The sequence below is a fragment of the Taeniopygia guttata genome, chromosome 2 (assembly GCF_048771995.1).
Source record: "Taeniopygia guttata chromosome 2, bTaeGut7.mat, whole genome shotgun sequence".
NCBI classification, from domain to species: domain Eukaryota; kingdom Metazoa; phylum Chordata; class Aves; order Passeriformes; family Estrildidae; genus Taeniopygia; species Taeniopygia guttata.
The window spans coordinates 115,910,513-115,936,156 of record NC_133026.1 but is presented as its reverse complement, the minus strand read 5'-3'; the positions used below and the strand labels follow the sequence as shown (position 1 = coordinate 115,936,156).

Genomic DNA, 25,644 nt, shown 5'->3' with positions numbered 1-25,644 from the left:
TTGCTTAACTGTGATAAGAATCCAGTCTTGCCATTTGAATTCAGTTAAAGCCAGATATGGAGCTGTGTGCTTTTTTTTGTTACTAACAGATTAAACTATGTCAGGCTTTTTGCAATGCATTGCTGTTTCAGATTGCCGACTTAGAACATGATATAAAAACATTCAGTGACTCTCCAGTGCTCTTTCATTAATTCAAAATATATGTATTAGTCACACCAAAAGTTTTATAGAAGTCCCTGGAATGCAAAGGAGTTACTGACATCACGTATGTAAGGCTTAGCCGCCACAAGATATAATAGAAGTAAGCAAGCTGTCTACGGTAATAAATGAGAAAGGCAAGGGAGCTAGGACTCCAAAGCACTCACCAGCTGGGATCAGAACATGCAGCAAAGTACAATCACTTCACTGGGAGCCCAGCCTGCTCCCTGCTGTGCTGCAGGTGTTCCATTAGTGTTGCACCAAAAGTGCAACAAGAGCTCAGTAGCACAATGTGGTGCAAGCCAACAGACATATCTGCCATCTATTCTGAAACAAGTGGTTTAAAAACTCTCCATACTCAAGAACTACACTACTCCTCTCAGAAACAAAATATATAAATGAGAAAAGACGCAACCCACCACACCCTCCTGCCTGATGTTACGTATTTCTCATTTGCCAAAGCTCAGTCTATTCAGATAGAATTGGGAACTGCAATCCCACTGTTCCATTTTGTTCATTTATACTGAGTGCAGCACACATTCAGCTGTTTCCTCTTCTTCTTCTGTATGTCTGCTTTGGCTCTACAACCTCTTCTACAGCTCTTAAGCTGGCAAACCTCTGTGTAGGTCTTCAATACAAACATAACTTATTACCCCTTTCCTGTTACTCCAAGAAAATATGACCAAGGAATAAGAAATGAAATTTTTGGCAGCTAACTACAAAATATTTTATAGTATTTCATTACAAAGGATAGATGCGTGTTTCCCATTTATTTCTAATCTAACACTTTAAAGATTACAAGCACACATGAGTCATAATAAAGCCCAAATAGGAAGAGTATTATTGAAAAAATTGGGCTACACCATTCACCTCAACCAATAGATATGGCATTTTGACAACAAGTCACCCTGAGCTCTTCCCTCAGTATCCTCCCAAGTTTCATGCTGATCTATTAATTTTAATCACCTGATGGACTCCATTTAATGGTTCAATTAATATTATAAACTGGAGCTTTTCTTTGCATAATCAAGAGGTTCAATAAAGAGCATAACCTTTTTAACTTAATATACTAAAACGTTTCTGCAAATGTTATGTTTCAACACTTTTTCTATTAATAAAATTTTATCTAAATTATTTTTAAACTAAACTTCATGCCTTTCAACTTCTGAATATATTACCTGTTCCCATCCATGCCAGATCTGAATTCACTTTCACTGTTCAAGATGCATATCCTTAATAAGACTAAAGAGCCTAATCCTGTGAGATACTGAGAAACTAAGCTCTCCTTTTTTAATCTCTTACCAACATACTCAAATTACACTTTCTTTGGAGCCATTCATTCTTTTCAGGGATCAGGTTCAGTTTCCTGAAAGTCTGATGAGTTTAGGACTATAATTAATCCTACAGTAGATTGAGTGCTAAAATCTACACTGCTTCGTAACTCCCACTGCAAAGAAAAAAATAATTTACTTCAGCCAAGCAATTTCATGGGCTTCTAGAAGAAAAGTGTATTTATAATACATATTCTTAATTAATACTTTCTGCATTCAGACAGATCATACATATTTTTATTCCACCTGAACAGCTATGATTCCTCTGCACATTAGCCCTTAGCTGGAAGTCAGAGAGAAATTATAAAACTCATAGCAGAAAGATACAGAAGCAAAACTATTACTGCACTCACAAGAGCCAAAGAATAAAATTACATGAACTGAACTTTAACATCAAAATCAATGCAGAAAAGGCCATTTCTTGGCCACTTTAAAGTTAAGGTGATAAACAGGTAATTACAGTAAAGTTGCTCAGAATCCAGATCCTCAGGTTCTCAGTCATGAAAACTACAAACCCAGAAATTTTAACCTAGCTAGTTGATCAAGCCCTTCCTCTTTGTTAAGATGGCCAAGCCTCTTTGAAAGCTCCATAGTTTTCCATGCTCCTAAATTCATGGTAGCTAATCTGCAAATCATAAAATTGTCAATTTAAGTGGAGCGTCTTTGTGCCTGCAGCCTCCCTGCTGTGAAGCTTTGATTCAATGGGAATTTTGCTAAGAGCCAGGAGCCAAGATCCATCCAAGGCATGAATACCCAGCTTTGCCAGCCTCAGCTCTCTGATCTCACAGCAGCAGCCCCAAGTGAGGGACTGAATGCTGAATACTCCATGAGGAAGCCATGAGGACCCCAAACAATTTTAAAAACTTCCATATCAGTAGGACCATAGAGAAATTTATCTGAGGTATCATTCCTCACTATTAAAAGGTAAAAGGTTTTAGGTATTTTCTGGTTTGCAGAGGACTATAATTAGGTAACATTCAGGCTGTAGAAGTTCCTTGACTGGTGGTCTTGAAGACCAAGGAGCTCCTCACAGGCACAGAGTGGACACAGGACAGAACAGGGGTGGAAGCTGAAGCATGCAGCCTCACTGACCTATTTCCACATGTAAGAACCAAACTCTGAATTTCACAGAAACTGGATGAAGACTGCTTTTAGCCAAGCTGATGTGGGCAAACACTGGCAGAGGACTTGGACTGTCTCAGCCACTGAGCAGCCCTGAGATGATAACATGTTTTAATCACTTTTACAGCAGCTGGACAAGAGCTAGAAATCTACAGATAACTACAAGTGACTTAATGCGCACATTAAATATGTTTCATAGTTAGCAGTACTGAAGATTAATTACTAAAATGAAAGTAAAAAAAAAACACTGTAGGCGACAGTTTTACTCAAAGAACCTCTGGGTCCTGCAGAACGACATCAGGGTCACAGGGATTTACTTTCTTCCTTGTTTACTTAGGCAGATCTATTTTGAAATGTTCATATAGAGACTCCTTGTACTTACACTAAACAAAAGCTGTATTAAAAGACAAGGGCAAAGGTCTCATGCTAATAGCTCTAGCCCATGGCTGGCTGTCAGTCTGTTCTTCACAAGCAAGTTGGTTTTTGGATTACTTGCTGATGCAATTCAGGTGTTAAGCATAGCTAAATCTAAAGGAAACCAAGTCTCCCTCTGCAATCAATGGTAAGAAGGAAGTACATAATACTAAGTTTAATTTGCATTTAGCCACCTCACACATTAAATGTAATAAATTGTACTATATCTAGAACAACTAGATCTCTAATTACCCATTGCCTGAAGAGTAAGATTAGACTTTTCTTCCTGAAGCAGTTCAGTTAGGTGTTAAGAGTAAGACTGTATGAAATTTAGGGTATAGCACAGTGGATACAGAAGTGGACTACAAAGCAGAGATGCCAGCTCAGATCCCAGAGCAATGTAAATCCATTAGCTAAGACTCTGATACTTAACAGTCTGTGAAATGGGAATAACTGCACTTCTTTACTTCACAGCGCTATTAAACTATACATGTGAAAAAATATTCAAATTTTCAGTCTGCGAACATAAGAAGCTTCAAATCACTGTATGTTACAAAAGAATGATAAAGACAACACTCAGAACTTTAAAAACACTTGAATTAAAGGCTATTCTTGGAAGTAACAATGTCAATTTTTCAAGGTCATGACTTAACTCTATGTTTGGTGTGCAGAGGAAAAACTCACAGGTTGTACTTTATTTAAATAACAAGAAATTTCCAACAGAAAGAAATATCTGTGGTGTAGAAAAAAAATTGGAAAGTAACTCCTACAAAAGGTTTGTCAGGAGAAATCAGTTAATATTTGTAGGGCACTCAAAGGTAGATAAGTGCACTTGAGAATTTCCACGAGGAAATTATTAACCACATATTCAAAAGAACTGAATACTACTTGCAAAAGGGCTTTATTAGCATGCTGCCCTCCATTACACAGTTGTTGACTATCTGCACAGCTACTGGATCCTCTGTCTCTTAGCTAAATTTAATCAGACATGAAGGACATGAGCCCATACTACGGGTCACTGCCTGAAATTCACCAAGCAACAAAGCAAAGCAAACTATTGAAAGTCAGTGGAATTAGATGCTACTTCCTGCTATAGGTAGGATGAAACTCTATAAAAATAGAGATCAGATTCTGAGTGCCAGCAGAAACATCCACAAGGAAACAAAAATCCCTTACAAAGGAAACTGAAAAATCCGTTAGAAAATAAACTTTTTTTCAGCATTCAAGCATCAGCAATTTGGTTTAACTAACAATCCAGAATGGTTCTTTGGCAGGATTATTCTAACTACTATGCAAGATTAAAGCCCTTAATGGTGATTCCAGAAACAATAAGTAGATTTCTCACATTGTTATAACAAAAATTACAATGATTATTCAAATTTACAAGTAAGTATTTAGCAAATGCCCCTTTTTCCCTTTATCTTAATAAGATGGCATACAAAACAGGCTTTATTTGAGCATTTTCCACGAGGAACCTAGTATTTAAAGTATCTGCTTTTTGTGGAAGTATAAAGCATTCACAGCAAATTGAGAATATGTACTTCCTAATTTAGAAAAATTGTACTCATTCATGCCCTAGCTCTGTATTCTGAAGGCATTTTTAAGTCATTCTAGGAACTGGTGGTTGAATAGCTTAAAATGAAACTTCTTAACGAGAGCATGTTACACCTGGGAAAAATTCCTTGATGAGCAAAGCTAGCTGTTAGATTGGGGGAAGAAAAAAAAAAATCACATTGATTATGGTCATGAGTCCAAGACAAGCTTAATTAAAATTAATGGAGAACTTTCGTGAAAGAAAAAAGATGAGAGCAGCAAAGCATTCTCTCTTAAATATGTTATAGACATTTTCTCTAATTGATACCTGTCCCATGTCACTAGACCTGAAGCAACCTACAGATTTCAGCATATAAATATTATTTCACAGTATCAGCCCGTGAGCTTAAGTAAGAGGTGGTCCTTTTTCCTTTCTCTGCTCTCTCCACTGACTTCTGCCAGGACTGACAACCCTGCTCAGCTTTTCTTTGGTGGCTTTTCTTTTCCTGGAAACTACAGGTAGTGTTCTAAGAGAGAAGTAAAAGCAAGGGGCAGCAATTTTATCTGTGACTTTTTCATTTATTTACATGATCTGCCTGGGCATGGCACTTCTATTTTTATTTCCCAGTATTGAAGTGTGTATGATTATTCTTTAAATGTTTAAGACATTGCTCAGACAGAGTGCCAAACACTAAGTATTTTTACTCACATGCAAATAGCTCCAAATAGAGTTAAAGAAGAATTAGAGTCCTACATTTCATATTTAATCTGTTTTTTCCCAACTAGCTGCAAGGGCTCTCCAATGCTGAGCAAGCCTGTGTGACTAAAAGCTATCCAGCAGTTTTTGAGGGATGGCAGAGTACCAGAAGGAAATGCCAAAGCCATAGAAAAGAACAGGACTACCACATGGATACTAACTGCTACCTTGTGCTCATGTAACATTAATCGCTTGAGTTTTTGATACAAGAGTTCTTTGTCCTTGACATACCTGTTGCATATACAGCTGCCATCTTCCCCACAAAGATCCTACAGTCACAACTGCTGCTACTGAAATCCATCCACTTCTTTGAGACATCTCTGCCCATTTTGTTCTGCTCTGTACCTCCTCCTTTTCCCCAGTGTTTGACCTCAATCCAGTTAAAAACCCACAAGAAGAAATTAAATCTGATGTTGAAACAGATTTTTGGAATTCACTTAAGTTAACAAAATGAATTAAGCATTTATATTCTAGCTTGCAGAGTTATGTGTTTTAAGCTTTTACTTAAGAAATCTCTGCCAAGGTACAAAAGGGCATAAGAAAATGCAGATTACTGAGGCTTCTTGCATAAAGAACAATGAAAAAAAAAAGAAAAAAGACCGAAAATATAAAGAACATGGATAAAGAGGCTCCTCTGTCTCCAAGTTTATCAAGACTGACAGACGGTACTCAGATAAGCACCAAAAGCCCGAAAGCGCATGCGCAGAGAAGAGTTTGAAAGTTCAACCATGAGGAAGTCCATGATCTTCAGTCTCAGAGACCCCTGCAAGACCACCATGGCAAACCACGCATGCCTAGAAGGACGTGGATCTATTCAGCATGAAAGGCGAGGATGGGCGGGGACAGGGGTTGAATATGCATAGAAAAGTTGTGTAATGTATTGAATATGGAACACCTTTGGGAATAAAGGTTTGGGTCAGTCTAAGGCCCAGTGCACAAGTCTTGGAGAGTGATCTCACTTGTGTCGAGCGCTGACAATACATACCCACTTCAGAACTACCCCAGCGTGTGGAGTCTATTTATTTATTCCACATATCACTTCAATGTCTCAGGTCAGGGTGCACCTACATTAAAAATAAGTGACTAGGATTCAAAGCCTGTTGGTATTCCTTATCCAGGGTCTAGCACAATCTGGATGATTAAGAAGGACATAGTCTAAATTTTTACTGAGACTTTCATATGGTAGCACAGCTAAAATCAATTTTAAAATTATAAATACCCTTGCACTGGTCACCTTTTCTTAAAGGAAGAACGATTATTAGGCCCCAGTGAAACAAACCCTTTGATTCTACTGGTCAACAAATTAAACCCTGCTAGTCTCATGACAGCTTCCTTATTTTTACTTCCAACACAAATTACTACTCCCACACACAAGCAGTGTTTCTCTGATCAGGCTGGTGCTAATAATTTGGCAATCATGCCTGATACTGCACAGGTGATCAGAGGGTGGTCTTTAACAGATTGATACTGCTGTTATAAAAAGCTCAAAGTGGCACTAAAGATGGTGCTTTATCCTGTTAAAAATACTTCACTTTAATTGACCATTGTCCCAAGTAGGTGTTCTTTTTTTTTAAAAACTCAAAAGGCTCAAAACAAGCTGACTTCAGAGAAGTGTTCAACCTAATGTACATGATAATAGTAAGGCTAGAATTCTTTCCATCTACACTCATTACATGTATGGTAACGGGACACTAATTAAAACAGCAAGTCATGCACAGCTACATTAATTACTTTGTTATAGTCGCAAAAGAGAGGGGAAATTCCCACATAGTCTTTTTTAATTTTTTCCCCCCATCAGGCTCTCTAAACTTGAATACCCCAAAAATGGAATGGAATAAAGTGTTAGATGTTTTGGTAATCTTAAAGGAAATACTAGAGGTAGCAATTATTTTAACAGCAGAACTACCTGAAAGCCTTTCTGCCTCAGCAATAACACTGCCAAAAGCCACCCAATTGTATAGCAGGTGATACAGAAGATCTCATATCTTAGAGGCAGTTCCAAGTCTCTCAATGGACCTCTTAGCCAGTGCTCTTATTTCTCCAAGTAAATAGCTATAAGGTGAAATCAAAACTCATGGCAAGTTATTACAGATGTAAAAAAATGTTGAACTCTGCAGAACTCCTCTAACACCAGAACTTAGAATGAGGCAAAACTCAAATGTTTTACTGCTGACTGATTTAACTTAGGTAATATGTTCCAATGGTGCAAGGAAACAAAGAAGATTTGTAGTACAAAAGTACTACACATTGCAAAGGAAAGAGTCCTTAACACAAAGAAATCAGACAACAAAAAGAGAAGAGCAGGAATCCTTGTGACAGAGAACACAGGTCTGCATTTGAAACAAACTCTTGAATGGAGAGAAAATAAGATAGAGAGTGAGTGCAAATACATCCCCCAAAGGCCTTGAAACAAAAGCAATTCCAGCCTCTATAAAATATTATATTTTTATTTTAAAGGAGGAAAAATACATTTAATTAGTTAGCAAAATGTAGTTTTACTCCATTTGGAGTCCTTTTCCAATACATTAACTTTTTCATTAGAATTCAGTTTTGTCTTCCTAAACAAAAGGAACTACTTCAACACCTGTGGCATGAAAATCACCTAGAAGATGTGCTGTGCCTCAAATTATTGCAAATAATTGAATGCAACTTCTGCACAGTAACACCAAACAGTGGCGCTTGAGGATACAAGCTCAGCCTGACCAAGCAGAGAGCCAAGATAATTAGCAGTGTCATTCATATGCCAACAAAAAAAAACCCAAACAGAACAAAAAAAAAAAAACAAAACAAACAAACAAACAACAAACAAACAAAAACCAAAAAAAAAACCACACAAAACAAAACAAAACAAAAAAACCACTAGCCCTGTTTGGAAGAAGTGACTAAATATTAGGAAGCAAGTCCAAATTGCCACTATATTTTTTTCTCCTGTCCCTTTTTCACTCCTATTCCATATTCTTCCATGTAGTTACTCATTCTCAGCAATCTTACATGATGAAATTAAATGCAACACTCTGCTCTTGTAATTAATTTTGCAATTAAAAATACTCCATCAGTGCAGAGTCATCTATCTACACAGCTTACACATATAAAATGGCTACACTAGCAAAAAATTTTGTTCTATAGATGGTTTTGCACAACTTGTAGACAAGTCAGTTTATGTTCCAGTAGTACAATCACAAAAGTTTGATGCTATTTCTATTTAAATCACCAGAATGTCGGGTCAGGGCTCAGTACAGCTCTGTTTAGTTTCTAATACAGCACTACTATGATTTACTGGAGCACCGTGGTACTTCTGGAGCATAAACATATCTGAAAGACAGGTGAATATGAAAAATAGGGACAACTAGGCTAATCTAACTCTGTGTCAACAGAAGGAGCAAAAAGGGGCGGGTTGTTTACCAATGTCACTGTTCAGAAATTCATGCTGTTCAGGCTTCTTCATCTAAGCAGCCAGTTCAGCTAGGAGAAGCAATAATTTTATTCAACCACAGACTTAAAAAGACCTGTTCTCTGGCCATAAAGAAATACAAAAACATGTTCACAAAAAATGTTTGCTATTTCTAAAGACAGCAGCACTTGCTTGCATTGGCCGAGTTCTATACTGCTGGTCAGTTTTTAGAAACTTAACAATCTCATCAGTAACTCCATGCACTGCTCAGAGAAAAAGGACTTTGTGCTTTTAAATAAGTCACTGCCACTGATCTTGAGGGTCCACAAAATGAGTTAAAGATATAATCTATAAAGGAAACATGAAATCAAGGGAAAACAACTGATATAATTATACCTAAATTAAAAAAAAAAAAAAAAAAAACCAGAAAAAAATCCCAAAAAACCGAAAACCAAAAAACAACAGAGGTTTGGAAATATCAGCTCCACTTTCAAGCCAAAACAACCCTCAAGCTAAATACAATTTAGGAACAATTTTACCGAGTTTAACTTAATTATGTTAATCATTTAGATAACTGATTGCAAGAAGAGTATGGCTAGCATCTGTGAAGCAGGGCAAGGAGACAGATGAAAAGCTTGCTTGTCCCTGTGGGACAGGGAGAAAAGAGAGAGGCAATTACCAACTGCAACACAGGACACTGCAGCTGGGAGAAAAGCACTGGGAAATTGTATGTGTACAAGTAGTGTTTGCATTATGAATTTTAGACTTGTCTTTTGAAGACATTTTACATATCTCCTGGCAAATGGAGTTTAAGGTGTCTACCAGTAAGGAGGCTCTGTATTATCTAACTGACTCTGAAAGCAAGACAGCAATTATCTATCTGTTGACAGGGCTGCTAATTCCCTGTTCCAGAAAAACCTGGGAGGGCCCACTGACTGTAGAGATTAATCTCTTCTGTTTTATTAGCCTGGCCTTTATTATGATAAGATGCTTTAAAAAAAGGGGGGGGGGGGGAGGGGGAAGGGGAGAAATATATTAACTGATTGCTAGGTTTTATTCAAAACTAACTGCCACTGGAACAAATTTTCAGAACTGTCATCAATTTTAGTCAGTCATTAACTCTTCTTTCTTTTTGACTGAAAAAAAAAATAAAGTGCTCAGTTTCTCTCCGAGTAGTCCAGTAATTCCAGTTTTATTCAGGTAAAGAGGGAGAAAAATCTTTAGTAAGATCTTCTGACATATGGCTGTGATTCATAGCTTCATATTTTGATTGTTATTGTCCTTCAGTATTAAGGTGCTGTGAGGGCGCTTTTCGATACAATGCCCCAGCACTATGACCTTTCTTCTATGTCTCTCCTTTCCTTCAGCACCCCTGATGAAATCAATAACTGGTGTACACAGAACATGAGAACCACAAAATCACTTTGGTTGGAAGGGACCTTGAAGATCGTCTATTCCAACCCACCTGTCATGGACGAGGACATCTTTTACTACAGCAGACTGCTCAAAACCCCTTCCAGTCTGGCTTTCATCCAGGGGTGAAGGAGCCACTTGGGCAGATCATTACAGTGCATGCCCACCCTTATTGTGATGACTTTCTTCCTGTGTCTTATCTAAACCTGCCCTTTTTCAGTGTAAAATCATTGTCACTGCAGGCTTTGGTGAAAGCCTCTCTCCATCTGCCCTACAGAAATTGCTCTAGCCAAAGCAAATGTCCCTATATCATTTTGTGTTTTTATCCTCTGCTCATGAGACATCCTCTGCTTTATAGTGCAGCTCTCTGTTTCTTGACTTTTGTACTTCATGAAGCAATTTTAAATATTTAGGATATTAGACTCTTCTAGACAATATTTTTTAAAAAGTCACAAAAGTGTCAAATGTACTTTTTTGCCATTGAAAAACTTTCAGCCACATAATCACTGCTGAAACAGTTTCCCTCAGATCTACATAGCACCTTCATGAACAAGACTGGTACATTTTTTTTTTTATTATTATTTATTCTTTTCTGGATTATAACCACACAAAAAGTGCAGAAAATGAAAAATGCCTATAAAAATTAATTCTCTTCCATATCTGGGTACAGAAGTAAATGTCAAAGAAAAATTGTATTTTTCCTTTAGGACTTGTGCGATGGCTAGAATCAACCACAACACACAAACTCTGAATTCATTAGGATTCAGGTATTTGTCTCTATACTCATGCACAGCACAGTGAGAAATATGTACATCTCTCTCAAAAGATCAAAAGTAATTCTTCATCTCGGAATTTTGCATCACTCTCTTGCTCCTTCTTGCATGGCTGTTTGCACCTCAAGTGACTTACATCTCACAACATTTTCTTTTCACAGGTCACTAATATTCATGCTGGCTGAGAAGGCATTTTAACATGCAATTTGGTACTGGCAGGTGCACCAACTACATGTGGAGTATTTGCAGATAAGATTTCTTCCTATCCAGTCAGTGCTAGGCCAGCTCTGAAGGCAGCTAGCAGCGATCAAGCAGCAGTGGGTAGGCAGGGGCTATTCATTTAATCTGATAGAAGCAGCTTTTGAAAGAATCTTAGCAAGACTCTGGCCCAAATGGTGCTTTGGTTATTAGCTGCCTAAGGGTAGTTATTTAACATTTAACAATGTCAAATCTGCAGCATAATATATGCAAGCTTATAATCCTTTATAACTTGCCAATAATCCTCATTTTATGGGTCAAAGTGCAAAATTACATTAGGAACTTTCAGAAAGCAGAAAGTTCTGTCCATTTTTCCCTTTGGCAGCAGAGATATTCTTTGGGTTTGACCCTAGAGACTTCTCCAGAAGCGCAGAATAATGTAACAGCACTGTGGAATCTGACATGCCTTTCAGTTCATCTCTCAGTTCAGTGAGGCAGGAGCAGTGCTACATAGCTAGAGCTAATTAATTTGATTCAGCCTTTTGGAAAGCTCTCACCTTGCATATAAAACTGTATTGGAGGTGATTTGCAGGGATCATACTTGCCTTAAAATAGTTCATTTTATAGCACCACATCTTCAAAATATGGTAACAAATACACTGCTAAACAAAGACTGCATTTTCAAAATTTAAAAGGCTTTAACATTCAGGGCTATGTTGACAATACATATATTAACACTGCACTGAAAATATACTTAGTAAGCAAACCCTTCATGATACTGAGGATGAAAGCATAGTGGCTGATTTGAGTACAGATTAGAATTCCACCCTGCCTGCAATGGGGGAATCTGTATGTTCTGAAAGACTGTTGTCATTGCTCTGTAGAGGACATCACTGTTTGGTTTTGTTATAAAACATGCTGTTCAATCTAAATAAATATTGTGCGTGCTTAGTCTGCTAATGATGCAGAAGAAATTGAGTCAATTGGATTTTCTCCCATGGATACTGTGTCAGTGGTTTGTGGATTATTTGAGAAGAGATTACAGGTAAAAATCTGGAGAGCAGGCTGGCCAGACCATTTCAGCATGTGGTTTTCTTAGAAACTCACACGTTATAGCTATTGTGCCACACCATTGATCAGCTCAACTGCATGGACTGGAGTGAAAGTGTTATTTAATGGCTCAATAAGGGGAATAAAAAAAAAATCTCCTCTGAACATCTTCTAGGAGCAGAGAGGACTGCTCCCAGTATTTCAGAGCAGAGAGCAACAGGACATAAAATGAAAGGCCATCTACAATGGAAACGAAACTTCAGAGGTGATGCCAACAATAAGAGAAAATATTCAATATGTAAGCCACATAAAAGTCTCTTTAAACAAGCCAAGTAACTGAGCAGACTACGAAAAAGCATATGCTCCAGTTCAGAAAGGCTAAAAGCAAGTAAAAGATATTTGTTTTTCAAACCCCAAGAACCGAGAGTAAAACATTTTGACTGCAAACAGTTCTGAACAACTTCTAGGGGAGATGCAGGAATAATAGAAGCATCTATTATCACCTGCTATTATGTGCTCTAGATAGCAGAACAGCTTCAGCCCTAACTCAGGATTTCCCAGGCCAAAACTATCTTATGCAGAATAAGACAGGCAACTCTCTACCTCTTGCAAGAATTAGAAATATCTATTTTTCTAAATTCTGTTTTCAAATAAATAACTCCTATGAGTACAAGGAAAGGAATGTGAGAGTGAAAACCCATTAATTTTACTTCTGAAAAGAGAAAAAAAGCTAAAAAGGACAAAATTAAGCGTAAAAGGACAATGTAAAAAGGGCAAATGCCTCCATTTATTCTTTCTAAAATTCTTTCTTGGTCACAGTTCCATTAAAGTATATTCTGAATGAGGAGAGAGAGAAGGAAGTAGAAATTCAGAAAAATACTGAAGTAACTGGGAAGAGTGACAGAAGACAGATTAGAGAAGTCATAAGCAGACCCAGCCAAATGAAAGAATAAAGTATAAATAAGTACAGGAGAACTAGCACTTTCATGCCATACCTATTCAAGGTAATGGAACAGGCACCAACAAAGCACCTTCATTCACAGTACTTCAGTGAACCTGACAGCACCACCTATTTATCCACAGCAGAAATCGGAAAGATACTATGAAAAAAGAGAAAGGGAATAGTAAAGATTTATACTAGGCTCAGAGGCTGGAGGAGTGCAATATACTGTGTTTCTACAGGTGAGGGGTGCCAATGAAAACCCATGGTGTAAGAAGTCACATTTTCCTCTCATCTCCTCTAGAGGCTGTGCTACCAGAATTGAAAATGAGGTATTAGCTGTACTCAGGCTAAGCTTAATTAGAAAACAATTACACAGGAAAGACTTAATCAAAAGTTCCACTGCCCATCCAGCTTAGGCACAGTCAGACTCACTAGGGAGGCACCTGTGACTTTGCTGTTCCCCAACCTTGCTGCATTCCTATCTCCAACAACCATTCAAACATAATTTTCTTTTTAACCTTTCTTAGGGAGAATTCTTTAGGAAGCCTCTTTTTTTGTTTTGGGTGTCTGGGTAGATAGGCTGAGAGACCAGGGCAGTTCCCCTGCCAGCCTCACTGCCCATGGAGCAGCACATGAGACCGACAGACATCCCTGTCACACAGCACCCCTGGGCTGCAGGGGTAAAGCTGTCCCACCGCAGATATACAGAGAACAGCTGCCTGTGGGCAACCACCCGGACAATAGTGACGAGCTCTAGGTGTGCCTTGGGATTTCATCCACCTGAACTGAAAAGCAAAGGGAAGACACTGAATGGCTTTATAGCAGAACAAAGCATTTTGCTTTTGGGTCATCAGAACGCAGTGGCAGAAGACAGTAAAAGCCCAGCATACCTTCTACATGGAAGCTGTCTGATGATCTGTTACTGATATAACAATGCTCACTTTATTCTTCATAATGAAAGAAAATCTAATTCACACCTGGCAGCCCTGCTGGAAATCTCACCAGAGAGGACAGAAATTAGATGGGTATACAAGGTCAAAACGGTATTTTACCTTGCAAAAGTGATCTTTCTGCACTGAAAAGCAGAGAGTGCAGCAAAATTATATAACCACTCAGAAAACTCTTGCAGGTCCACTTACACAGCATCAAATATTCAGGCTTGGTTATTCCACCTCCTCCTATGATGAGGAGAAATGTATAAACAGAAAAAATTATGTTACATCAGAAATTCTGCTAGCATAAACTGGTTTCACTCCATTTAAAAGAGGATTTTTCCACTTACAGTAGCTAGCTGTTTACATTTTATCAACAGCCTCTGAAAATATTTTTCTCTCATTCAGATACTTTCAACATGCTTAAGACAAGTCAACTTTCTTACTTAAGAAAACATCATTCTTCTGAAAGCCATTCAAAAATAAAAACAGGAGGAAGGCCTGCCTGATGAGCTAAAATCTACCAGCATTACTACTAATTAAATGTACAGCTTTTTTTTAGACATTGGTTTTATACAGTGGCATACAACCACTGTATAAAGAATTAAGACCACAATGGTAAGAACACAGTTCTAAATACAGTAATAATAGTTCTAAAATGCACACATATGTGTGGGAACTGGTAAAAAGAGTAAAATGCAAAGCCCCAGCCCATGAAAATCTGACAAAAATTGCGTCTATTTAAGGAAAGGAAAAAGACTTCTGAAAAATATACATGAAATTGTGGGGGGGGAAGGAAGATTTATTCTACCAAACAACTTTTTCATCCCTTGGTAAGTAAAATAAATAGTTCTGTGTTCAGGGCACTTGCCCAAGAGGAAGACTATAGCACAACTTTCTACTCTGATTAATTCTAGCCAAGGTTTTGTCATCATCTCCTACATCCCAAAAGACTGCCTCATTACTGAATTCATTCCATGTGTACTGTCAAATTAGCTTCTCACAAGGGAAACTGCAGCTTCTGTTTGCTGGAAGAAAACCTAATCTCAGCAGCACAGTCTTCCCATTCCAAAATACCCATATTGTGAAAATCCTAATCGGATTTAATTATTTGCCTAAAGTAACAAAAATTAAAGAAAAGCTGCATGTTAACTGTATTAAAGTCTTTTGGATTAGACACAAAAAGAGGGTGAATTACTCCAGGCAGAGAGTGACCCTGGCCTAAACAATGACTAAGGCAACAAAGATTTCATGTATCATGAGTAGAACTTCTCCTAGTCATAACTAATAACTGTAGTAAATTATTTAAAATAAAGTGATGAATAGCCAGAAGCCAGAAATAAATTCTTCTATTCAAGTACCTGTTGATCTTAAAAACCTATAATCAAAATTACCTATAATATTATGTAAAACACTGAATAACCTGAAGCACTTATATGTACTTTACTTCATTTCTGAAGCAATTTCATTCAACAAGGAATGCAAATAGTTACTTCTGTGTTACAAAAGGCTATAGCCTATTTGCAAAACTGCATTTCAGATGCTAATGTCAAAGAACAAGTAAGGATCACAAGGGTTGACTGCAGACATAAAAAGCAGTTTCATACTCTTCAGATGATTTGTAAGTTGCTTCTCTTCCCACTTCTGGGCCAAGACTCACAAGCCAGCAAGCCTTAAAACAACGACCTCCTCAGGATACATATTATTCATTAGATTCTGATTGAGATGCAATGAACATATCCTTCAGTACTCTTCTGCACACCAGTTCCTCACAGTATGTACTGATAATGCAACAATATATAAAACCCATTTCATAACATCTTTACCAAATATGATTCAAGCTCTTCACTTAAGCTAACATAGTACTGTTGGGAGAACAGCAGATGAACAACCAACACCAAAGAGGGCTCCAAGCATCTGCAGCTCTTTATTGGGCTACAGTACAACCTTTTATACTCTTCATCCCACCTGCATTACACCTTTTGTGATTGGTGCCCCCTCTACCCTTTTGTGATTGGTCATTACACCTTGGCACTCCAGGTATCATCACCTTCAATACCATCAACCTGTCCTGCACAGCTGTAGCCCACTGGGGATGAAGCTCAGCCACAGCTCCACTCTCAGTTACCACAAACTGTGTGCCTACAACATGGTACAGCTACCTGCTGCTCCTACTAACAGTTCAGATATTGTGATGTTTACAGCAGAAAAAAAATATATAGCCAAGTGCCTGGCACTAATTAAGTATATTTCAATAGGCACTGCTTTTGGTATTCATAATTTTGTACAGGTGACATTTTAATTATTCCTACTGTTTGTGGAGCAGTTTTCTTCAAACTTCAGCCATGTAAGTCTCCACAGAGAGACAACACTAAAGGTTGCATAATGGATAACTGTCAAGTAAATCTGTCTCTTTCTTTTCCATTTCCTCATACTTAAGCCATGAGGTTTGTGACAGGATTTTGTACAACTCTGCCTAAAGTCGGAGTGGAAGGAAATTCAAGAAACAGCACTTAACTGAACACAATTCAATCTGATTTGTCAGACAGGACTATTGAAACACCTCTTGGAAGACAGCAGCTCTTGGCTGCTGTAAAATACTCATGTATTTTACAGGAATATCAGTATAACAAATTGACTTACTGAATTTCCTGATATGACAACTCATTCAATCAAATCCATCAGACAAAGTCATCTGCAAAGACAAGCATGCTACACTAAACTGTGCATTCCACAGACCACAGACAGTAACGCCTGCAGATAGGTTTATATGAGTGCACAACTCTGCAGCCTCATGCTGCCAAAGTAGGGGATATGTTAAAAAATACCAAATATTAAATAAATAAATATGCACAGCTAATCAAAATCTTTCTCTTAGTCAGGCAGATTTCCTGTACAGGTCGAAGAGGTATAGTAACCATACATTACTGGCTTCAAGTCTTGTGCTCAGGAAGCACTTTGCTTGTCAACCAAAGTAATACATTTTTAATTTGAAATCTCATTTACAAAGGAAAGCAACATAATATATATTCTAAAAATTATTATCGGTATCAAAACAAATGTATCCATTTTGTTGCAGACTCTTTACACTTATCCCTTTAAACACACACATTTGCTGCTACTATAACTGATTTTTCTCTTGTCACTGGGGCTTGGACAGAAACCAGTGCCAGAAAGTGCCTCTAAATTTTAAGTCCAGTAAAATACAAATCAAAGTTTACTGTTGATTTGCTTTCAATTTGTTGAGCTCTATGCTTCATCATTTCTACATGAATCCTTTAGGCTTTAACTTTCCTCAAGTACAGACTGTTTTTTTTTTAATCTTTCTGTACAACTTCATCCATAAACTGGAGTTGTGGTTGCAGTAAACATTAATGCTGAAGTGACAAGATATTAGCAAAAGTTTTGACCAATTAATGTTTCTGTGCATCCATTACACAGTAAATATTTGTTAAAATTATTCTGTACAATGGAAAGAAGCTACTTTTTTAGTTAAGTGTGTTCTTAATCAGGCAGGTTGCCTTTAGGACTTGAATTTATACATAAAGAACAAAATTTTCACTGAACACCAAAAGCCTACATTCAAACAGCACCAATGCAGAATTTTAAAAACTTGCATGCACACTGTTATGAGGAACATATACAAGGAACAAAGGTCTTCATACCTATACATGAACAAACCACCACAGAACAAATCCTTTTTCTTTACAGATCTTAAATTGCATTTTAAGAAATGTGCTTTGATTTAGAAAAAAATAGTGGTCTTAAAAATGGAATTGAATCATGGAAATCCCCTGCGTTCTGTATGCAGGATATTTTGTGGCTAGGACACCACACCATTTAAAATTCTGAGTACTTGGGAAAACAAGAGGACAACTCAGATTGAAAAATACACAGCTGACTCAGGTACAGTTTCACCTGAGATCATATTCAGTACCACAGGAGCCAAAATCAAAGTAATGAATCCTCTCTCTAGTCTTTTTCCTAGGTGGACTTTTGGTGAATACTGTCCTAAGTCAGAGTCTCAGCTGTACCACTGTTGTGAGGGATGAGCACACAACACGCTCAGGCTCTGAGCCTGCCCCTTGGACCATCTTTGTAAATGTCCCCAAGCAACACACTGCCTCTCTCTTTCAAAGGAAACAGTGCTCAAACAAAGAGTTAAGAATATAAGATAGTAAACTTTAAAGTCACATTCTAGAAGGCATTAGGCCAACCTGATATTTCTGAAAACAGACTTTATATATATCCAAAAGATAGTTAAAATCATATCAGTGTGGTTCGTATGTTACATATGTTCAGACAAAACCTGCCAGATTGCTCTGATTACATTAAATTCAAGCTCCCAGGCAACAAGTTTTTTGGAACTTTGGTATGAGTTGTATTTAATATGAAAATGCCAACACACCAATAAGGAAGGCACTGCTAGAAGCATGACTTCAGGCTTACTAGACCTTGCCAGACCTTTGTCACCTTAGAGACACTCAGCAGAGAGTGATGATGAGCATCTGCACCTCCCTGACAAACACTGAAGGGAAGAGGCAGACTGCCATGGTTACTGGGAGAACTGGCACCTTACCACCTGTGTTGCCTGCATCTCTGAATTTGGAGCCCTCAGTCTCATTCTGGAGCCAGAAATGTCTTTGTCCCTAGCACAAGGTAAGAAAAAGGAGGTAGTTTTGAGTACCCAAAGGCAAGAGGTAAATTTTGCACCTAGTGGTGGAGTACTCCTCTGGGTCTACCCTTCTGGAATCCCCTCCCCTGCATAAACTTCAGCTTTAATGAGGATGGGCACTCAAGCTTTTAGAAAGCAGTAATGAAGGAAGAGATCTTTAAGGCACATATAATAAAATGTACTTGTCATGGTTGTTTGCCTGTATACTTTGATAATGATTTGAGGACCAGGAGGAAATTTTTTTTCACATTTTATTTTTTTATTAAAAGCTCTCACATTTCACCTTTAAGGCATTACTGCGAATTTTATCTTGTTAATTGACTGCTCATATGGCAATAATTTTACACCACATCAAGCAATGTTCTAATTTGTTTTAATGCCCTCACTTGATGGGCAAAAATGCATTATACATAGAAATAAACTCCTTTCCATATCCAGTATATATACTTGTCATCTGGTTTTAGCTAAGAAGCCCATGTATACAGGAGAGAGAAACAGAGGAGGGATGGATGTGCAGGAGAGAATGCAAAAGGCAACATAATAAACTGTCCCTTTGAGAAGAATGGTGAGAGACCAATCCATCAGGCATCAAGTCCACATTTTTATGTACATGATGAATGCTTTCTGCTGCTTCAGTTGGGCTGAAAAACAGCAAGATAGAAGTAAGAACCTGATTAAACACATGACTGAATATACCAGCAATGGCAGATTCAATGAATGTGTTTCTATTCAGACAGGGGAAGCATCTTTAGTTTGTGTGTATGATTTGTAAAAAACCAGAAACGGTGGGAAAAAACTGTTAGAGCTGCATGCTCATGCAGCGCAGGGGCTCCCTCCATGTCCCCAGCTCATCCACAAAATTCATGAGGCACCAAAGCAGTGGGCATTCTCTCTCTGACACATTCCTTCTGTTTCTGTAGGGATCCGACTCCAAGCCTGGCTCCATTATAGTTCATTAAACTGTAAGGTAAGTGTAAAAAAGCGTAGAAAAGGACCCATGTCACAAATACTCCATGTCTTCTGTGAAATCTTAGGTTTGGAAGTTTTTTATATCCATTAGAAAAAAAAAAATCAGCTCAGGCCTTTATAGATAATATTCTCCTATAAAAACCATAATAAGAATATTTGTCCTACTTTTGTACACTAAACTATATTAATAACTGGAAATTGAATGGCACAAATTGAACTTCCAGCTGTTTGTATTCTTCTTGGTGGCTCTCAGTATTCCCAGAGGTACCATTTGGAAACTTTCCTGTCACTCACTACTCTCCTCGAGAAGGTCCAATGAACTGCATAAGTCAGTTTTCTGTTCTTGAATTAGAAACAAGAGCTAACATTTTCTCATCACCAGATCTGATTTTTGTTGCTGTAGCAATACAGTTACACACTTCATGATACTAGACTTTGAGAGAATTGTGTATTTCACTGAGGATATAAAATACTGTGGAAGGACTGAGATAAGATAGAGATAAAAAGAAGCTAAATTATATTATGTTTTTTTAAAATCTGCTGGCTGTTTCAAGTATAAATTTACAATATTCAGAAGCAGGTGCCCTTTGGGTAGGTTTTTAATTTAAAATCCTGAATGGGAGCCTCTCCTATGCACAGGAAATGAGGGCAACAACTTGTTTCCTTTGGAAGTTCTCAAGGATAAAAAAAGGGATTTTATTGCACTCACAGTAAAACAAAACTTATTAAGAAAGTTAACAGTTCCTCTTCTCAGTATCTTTCAGGTGTGATGTCAACCAGTACAAACCTGTCACAAGATAAAAGCAGCAGCTCTGCAGAGAAGGACCTGGGGGTCCTGGTGGACAACATCTGTCCATGAGCCAGCAGTGTGTTCATGTGGCCAAGAAGACCAAAGGTTTCTTGGGCTGCATTAGGAAGGACATTGCCAGCAGGTCAAGGGAAGTGATCCTGCCCATCTCCTCAGCCCTGGTGAGGCCACATCTGGAGTGCTGTGTCAGTTCTGAGCTCCTCAGCACAAGAGAAACATGGAGCTCCTGGAACAGGTCCAGCAAAGGGCAATAAAGATGATTAAGGGACTGGAGCATCTCTCTTATGAGGAAAGGCTGAGGGAATTGGGGCCTGTTCAGCCTTGAGAAGAGATGACTGAGAGGGGACTTCATTAATGTGAATATCTAAAAGTGGGTTTCAAGAGGTTGGAGCCAGGCTCTTTTTGGTGGTGCCAACCAATAGAAGAGGCAATTAGCAGAAATAGATTCACAGGAAGCTCCACCTGAACATGAGGAAGAATTTCTCTACCTTGCAAATGACCAAGCACTGGCCAGAGTGGTTGTGGAATCTCCCTTACTGGAGATATTCAAGAACTGCCTTGATGCAATCCTGTGCCATATGCTCTGGGATATCCCTGCTTGAGCAGGGAGGCTTGCAGCAGATGACCCACTCTGGTCCTTTCCAACCTGACCCATTCAATGATAGCACAATCCATAAACTTGACCTGAATATACAAATTACAGAAGTCTTTTACTAATAACACTTTTCTGTTAAGTGCTCTCTACAAGTGTAAAAAGTACTCAAAATGGACCAGAACTTTTTCATTCCCTTTGTCTCATATTTTTCTCTAGCCAGTAAGAGTTTCTCCTCATTACATGAGCCAAAAAGGTCCTTGGAGGAATCTACATATGATCTATTTCCCTAGCAAGGAAAGGCTCCCATGAAGCAATTTAAATTAAAAACCTACCCAAAGGGCATCTGCTTCTAAATATTGTGCAATTTGATACTGGAAATAATTTTTCTTTTTGTCTGTATCATGATATCCCAAGGGCTGGAGGTCTCCCTTTCCTCACCAGGCTACAGTTTTCATTGTTCCTCAAAAATGGCAAAAGTATCATTAGCCACAACAAATTAGAATTTGTTATCCTTTCCCCTCCCCATGTGACTTGCAACATAGCCCTTTCAGAAAAACGTGTATGCTCTAAGTACCAGAGACCAGGTAATACTAAGGAAAATTTGCTAGAAACAGCTGTTAGGTAGAGAAGTCAGAGATGCTGGCAGAAAAATTCTTGCTCAACCTTCTCCAAAACATCAGGTTATACTTACTGCTTTCATTTATAAAGGCTTCTTTTACTCAAGATACTGAAAATGTTTCATTTCCAGGGCATGAGTGTCCCAGATTTCAAAAACCTGTCTGGAAAAGACAGCACAGAAATTTTCTTGAAATTTTTGTTGCTACATTTTAAAATTTCTGTAACTTTTTTTGCTACCATTACTGCAGAGCATGTCCATCCCATAGCCTATATTTGACATCTGACTGTATTAAAGTGCTTCATGACACAAACCTCAGGCAGAGCTGAATACCTTTTGGCAGCAGAGGAAGATGGAACAGAAAGCAGGCAGCAAAAAAAAAAAGCAGTTCAATTTAAACTTAGAAAAATTAAGAAACTGGGATTTCTGGAAAGCAATTTGACATGATGTAGCATTGTTAAAAACTGCCTTTCTTTTTCACTCCAGTGCAAAGTATAAAATGACAGCTCATTCCTGAAAAGCCTAACACACCTCGTCATGAGGAGATGCTATGTCAGCAGTAGTCGACTACTTGTTGTAGCAACTTATTAAGAGTTTCAGTCTCTTTTAACTGGAGTAGAAAAATGTAACTCTATTTATGCCTACATATTTAATATATAATGGAAAAGAACCTCTCTGTCCAGCTTATTTTGCACCTTATCAGCTACCACTAAAATGCTTTAAACAGCTCAAATAATGATGCCCATTTAACCCGCATGGCATCTCAGCATTTCTAATTATCTGCAATTTGTATCTAAATACAAAACACAGACTAATTATCAAACTACTAACTTGAGGCCTTTGGCATATTTAAAATAAAACAGTATACTAATTAGTTTAAACTAATTAATATACTGTTTTATTTTATTTTATGAACTTCAGAATTCCAGCATGATATTAACATCAGAGTACTGCTGCAGTTTATCTAAGTTTGAAAGTTATTTTGCACTGCAATCTTCCACTTAGACAAATTGGGAAGGGCTATACTATACATTGTGCATCCACAGAGTTTTGCTACAGTTGTCTCATGCATTTCTCTTCTTTTGCACCTACACAAATCTCTAATTTTCCCAAGTAAATATAACCTGTTTTGGGGGAGGTGCTGACAGCAAACCTCTGCACAGCCACCGCAAATTATGGAGCTTCTATTATTATTGAGGTATTTTTTCATGTATCTTCTCTCAGCCTTTGAAATTTCCATCAGATTCACACAACCTTTACCCATGTTATGCCTTTACCCATCAGAAGTCAGTGTCACCATAATTTTTAAACTGCTATTGAGCAGTATGGTTCATGCACTGACCATTCTATCCCTGATGGACTTTAACACAAGTGACACAACTCCACGGTGACAGAGCCTTGTGGCTTTTGGTTCTTCACAAGGCTCTCACTTAGGGGCCTCAGAGGGGACACTGCAGCCCACGAGGGTGGTTCCACTGCTGTTCCCAGCATTTTCTCATCCAATTCCTTCACTTTCTTGTATAGCAGAGCTATGCCAAAACGATGGCTGTCACCACAGACCCTCATCTGGGTAATAATTAGCATTGACTCTATGATTGTAGAAGGCTGATCAATTGCTTTATTATATCATCTTATACTCTACTATACTTCTTAAGAAACTCAGTAACCCTTCAGCCAGTCCAATACAGCTTTGACCCAATACAGATTTGATTAATCAATCAATCCAAACACCATCCAGTGTCAAATCTCCATGACACATTCCACATATGCACAGAAGCAGGTGCAACAAGTGGAGACAAAAATTGTTTCTCATTCTTTTCTCTGATCTTCTCACAGCCTTCCCTGGGAAAGTCTGTGCCTGCTCTCTGTGGCCAGGGAGCTGCTGCCACAGCTGTTCACCCATTTCAGCATCCCACTGACTCTGCAGCTGGAATAAAAGACAAATGGACTTCAGCACAGGACAAGTTCAAACAATGGCTGTTTGGCAATTGGTACAACATCATGTCATGCACATGGGTCTTGCAAAGCTAGAATTGCAAAAAATAGTTACCATAAAGAGGAGATAAAATCAGTGAAGCAAGCCTGGCTCAAAAGCAAGACAGTTTTGAAGTGGTTTTGTATCTACATCTAGCTTACAGAATAATTTCTTCCAAATTTGAACATTTGTTTCAAGAAGTGTAAAATTACAATGCAAATAAAAGAAGACAGTATAAATAAGCAATTCACATTCAACTGCCCTGCAACTTCCAGTTATTTTTCCCAGTTACTTGGCAACTTAACCTGTCATGCTCTTAAGTACCTATTCCTAAGGCAGGTCTTTATAAAAATATTCCTATGACCACTTTCAGATGTGAATGAGTAACAAAACAAAACAAACAAACAAACAAAAAAAACCACATTCCTTTCTTTCATAAATTAGGATTTTTTACTAGAGGAGCTTACATGAAGACATCTCCTGTTATTTTAGAACACACTCCAGGCTGCCCTTGGCTTTGGGAAGTAGCACTGCAGAAGATGAAAAATGAGTCACATGACTTTTCTTATATTTGTAATTCAAGTAAATTGTGTCTATCCTAAACTGACTGGCCCATCTATGTTTGAAAGTGACTGGGAAAAAATCTAGAAAGACTTGACAAAATCACTAGTTTTCTCAAATATAACATCTAAATATCATTTCAACATGAGATGGGAAAGGAAAACAATGTAAACTGAAGAAAGGGATCTATTTATAGTGGAAAGAGTCTCATTTGGGAGTGTAAATTGCATTTGCTTTCTCTCAAATGCAATGAACTGGTTTGTGACTGAGGTGAGCGAGTAAGGGTGGCAATGAAAGGATGGAAATTTAGTAAACTTCATAGATAGACACATAAATGTCACCTTATTGAACACTCAGCAGTTCTCTCATCCACACTCAGCTTTGAGGGAGACACAGATAAGAAAATGGGACAAATAAAACTAAGTGATTGAACAGATAGCACCATACAGTTTAATTACTGAATTTATCAGACATGCCAATCAGGGAATATACAAGAATTACCTAAAAAGTCCTTAGAATTGCCCTGATAGGCAGGCAGTGAATCAAATAACAATGGGAAATTACCATACTCACCATTAATAAGTCGCACTCCATGCAAATACAAACATAAACCTGTTGTGCTCATGTGAGAGAAGAAAGATGCTGACTCCAGTACCTACCCAACAGCCAGGAGGTGTTGCATATCTTGCTCTCCCTCAGCCCAGGGAGGCATTTTAAATCTAGGGTTATGGGACTAGCTCAGTCCCCAGATGTATCAAGCATATCCTCCTGCTAAGCATCTTAACCAACAAAAAATCAGTGACTGTGGATAACAAAGCTGGTGAAATTTTTTCTTAAAAACTGGAAAGGGAAATCACACCAGGTGCTGTACAGCAAGTGGAAGAAATGTCATCAAAGGCAGAAGTCTGTACTTTCACAGTTACATAAATTTACTGCTTGAGAACCATTCATTAAAAACAAAAACTCTACACAAAACCATCCATAATTTTGTTCTCTCTTGGGTAAATATATTTTTGATTTCTGTCATCACGGTTGCACTGAAATTATTTGGGTCAAACTCCTGCCAAGTTCCTGGTACTGAAATCTATTTTATAATTCATCTAACAGGTTTATAGTGATTCCTAGACAGCCTGTAACCTCCTTTTTTAAAAAAGTCATCTTAAATGTCACAGAAAAGCCATTTTGATTTTCTTGAGTCACCAATAGTTCCCAATGGCACTAACAGCACAGAAATTTAGGTTGGAAAAAATTTATCAGATACCAAGATTTACAACAATTAACAGTGAAAAACAAAACAAAAAACTACTAAGAGGATCCTCCTTTTTAAACCTGTTCTTCCATTTGACTGATAGCTTTTTAATGTCTCCACTCTATCTTATGATTTTGGATG

The 25,644-nt window shown here is 37.9% G+C and overlaps 1 protein-coding gene across 7 annotated transcripts in view; it reads right to left on the bottom strand.

The window, feature by feature from the left end:
- The window catches only part of NKAIN3 (sodium/potassium transporting ATPase interacting 3), a 332,888-nt gene that overhangs the window by 258,426 nt on the left and 48,818 nt on the right, over positions 1-25,644 (bottom strand). Inside the window, exon 1 of one of the 7 annotated variants that reach the window (XM_072924692.1) lies at positions 21,794-23,041. The exons of the other annotated variants lie outside the window; for them this stretch is intronic. Coding sequence (XP_072780793.1) covers positions 21,794-21,802 — 9 coding nt within the window. The 5' untranslated portion in view covers positions 21,803-23,041. Of the gene's footprint in view, positions 1-21,793; positions 23,042-25,644 lie in introns of those variants that run through there. 7 annotated transcript variants of the gene reach the window in all.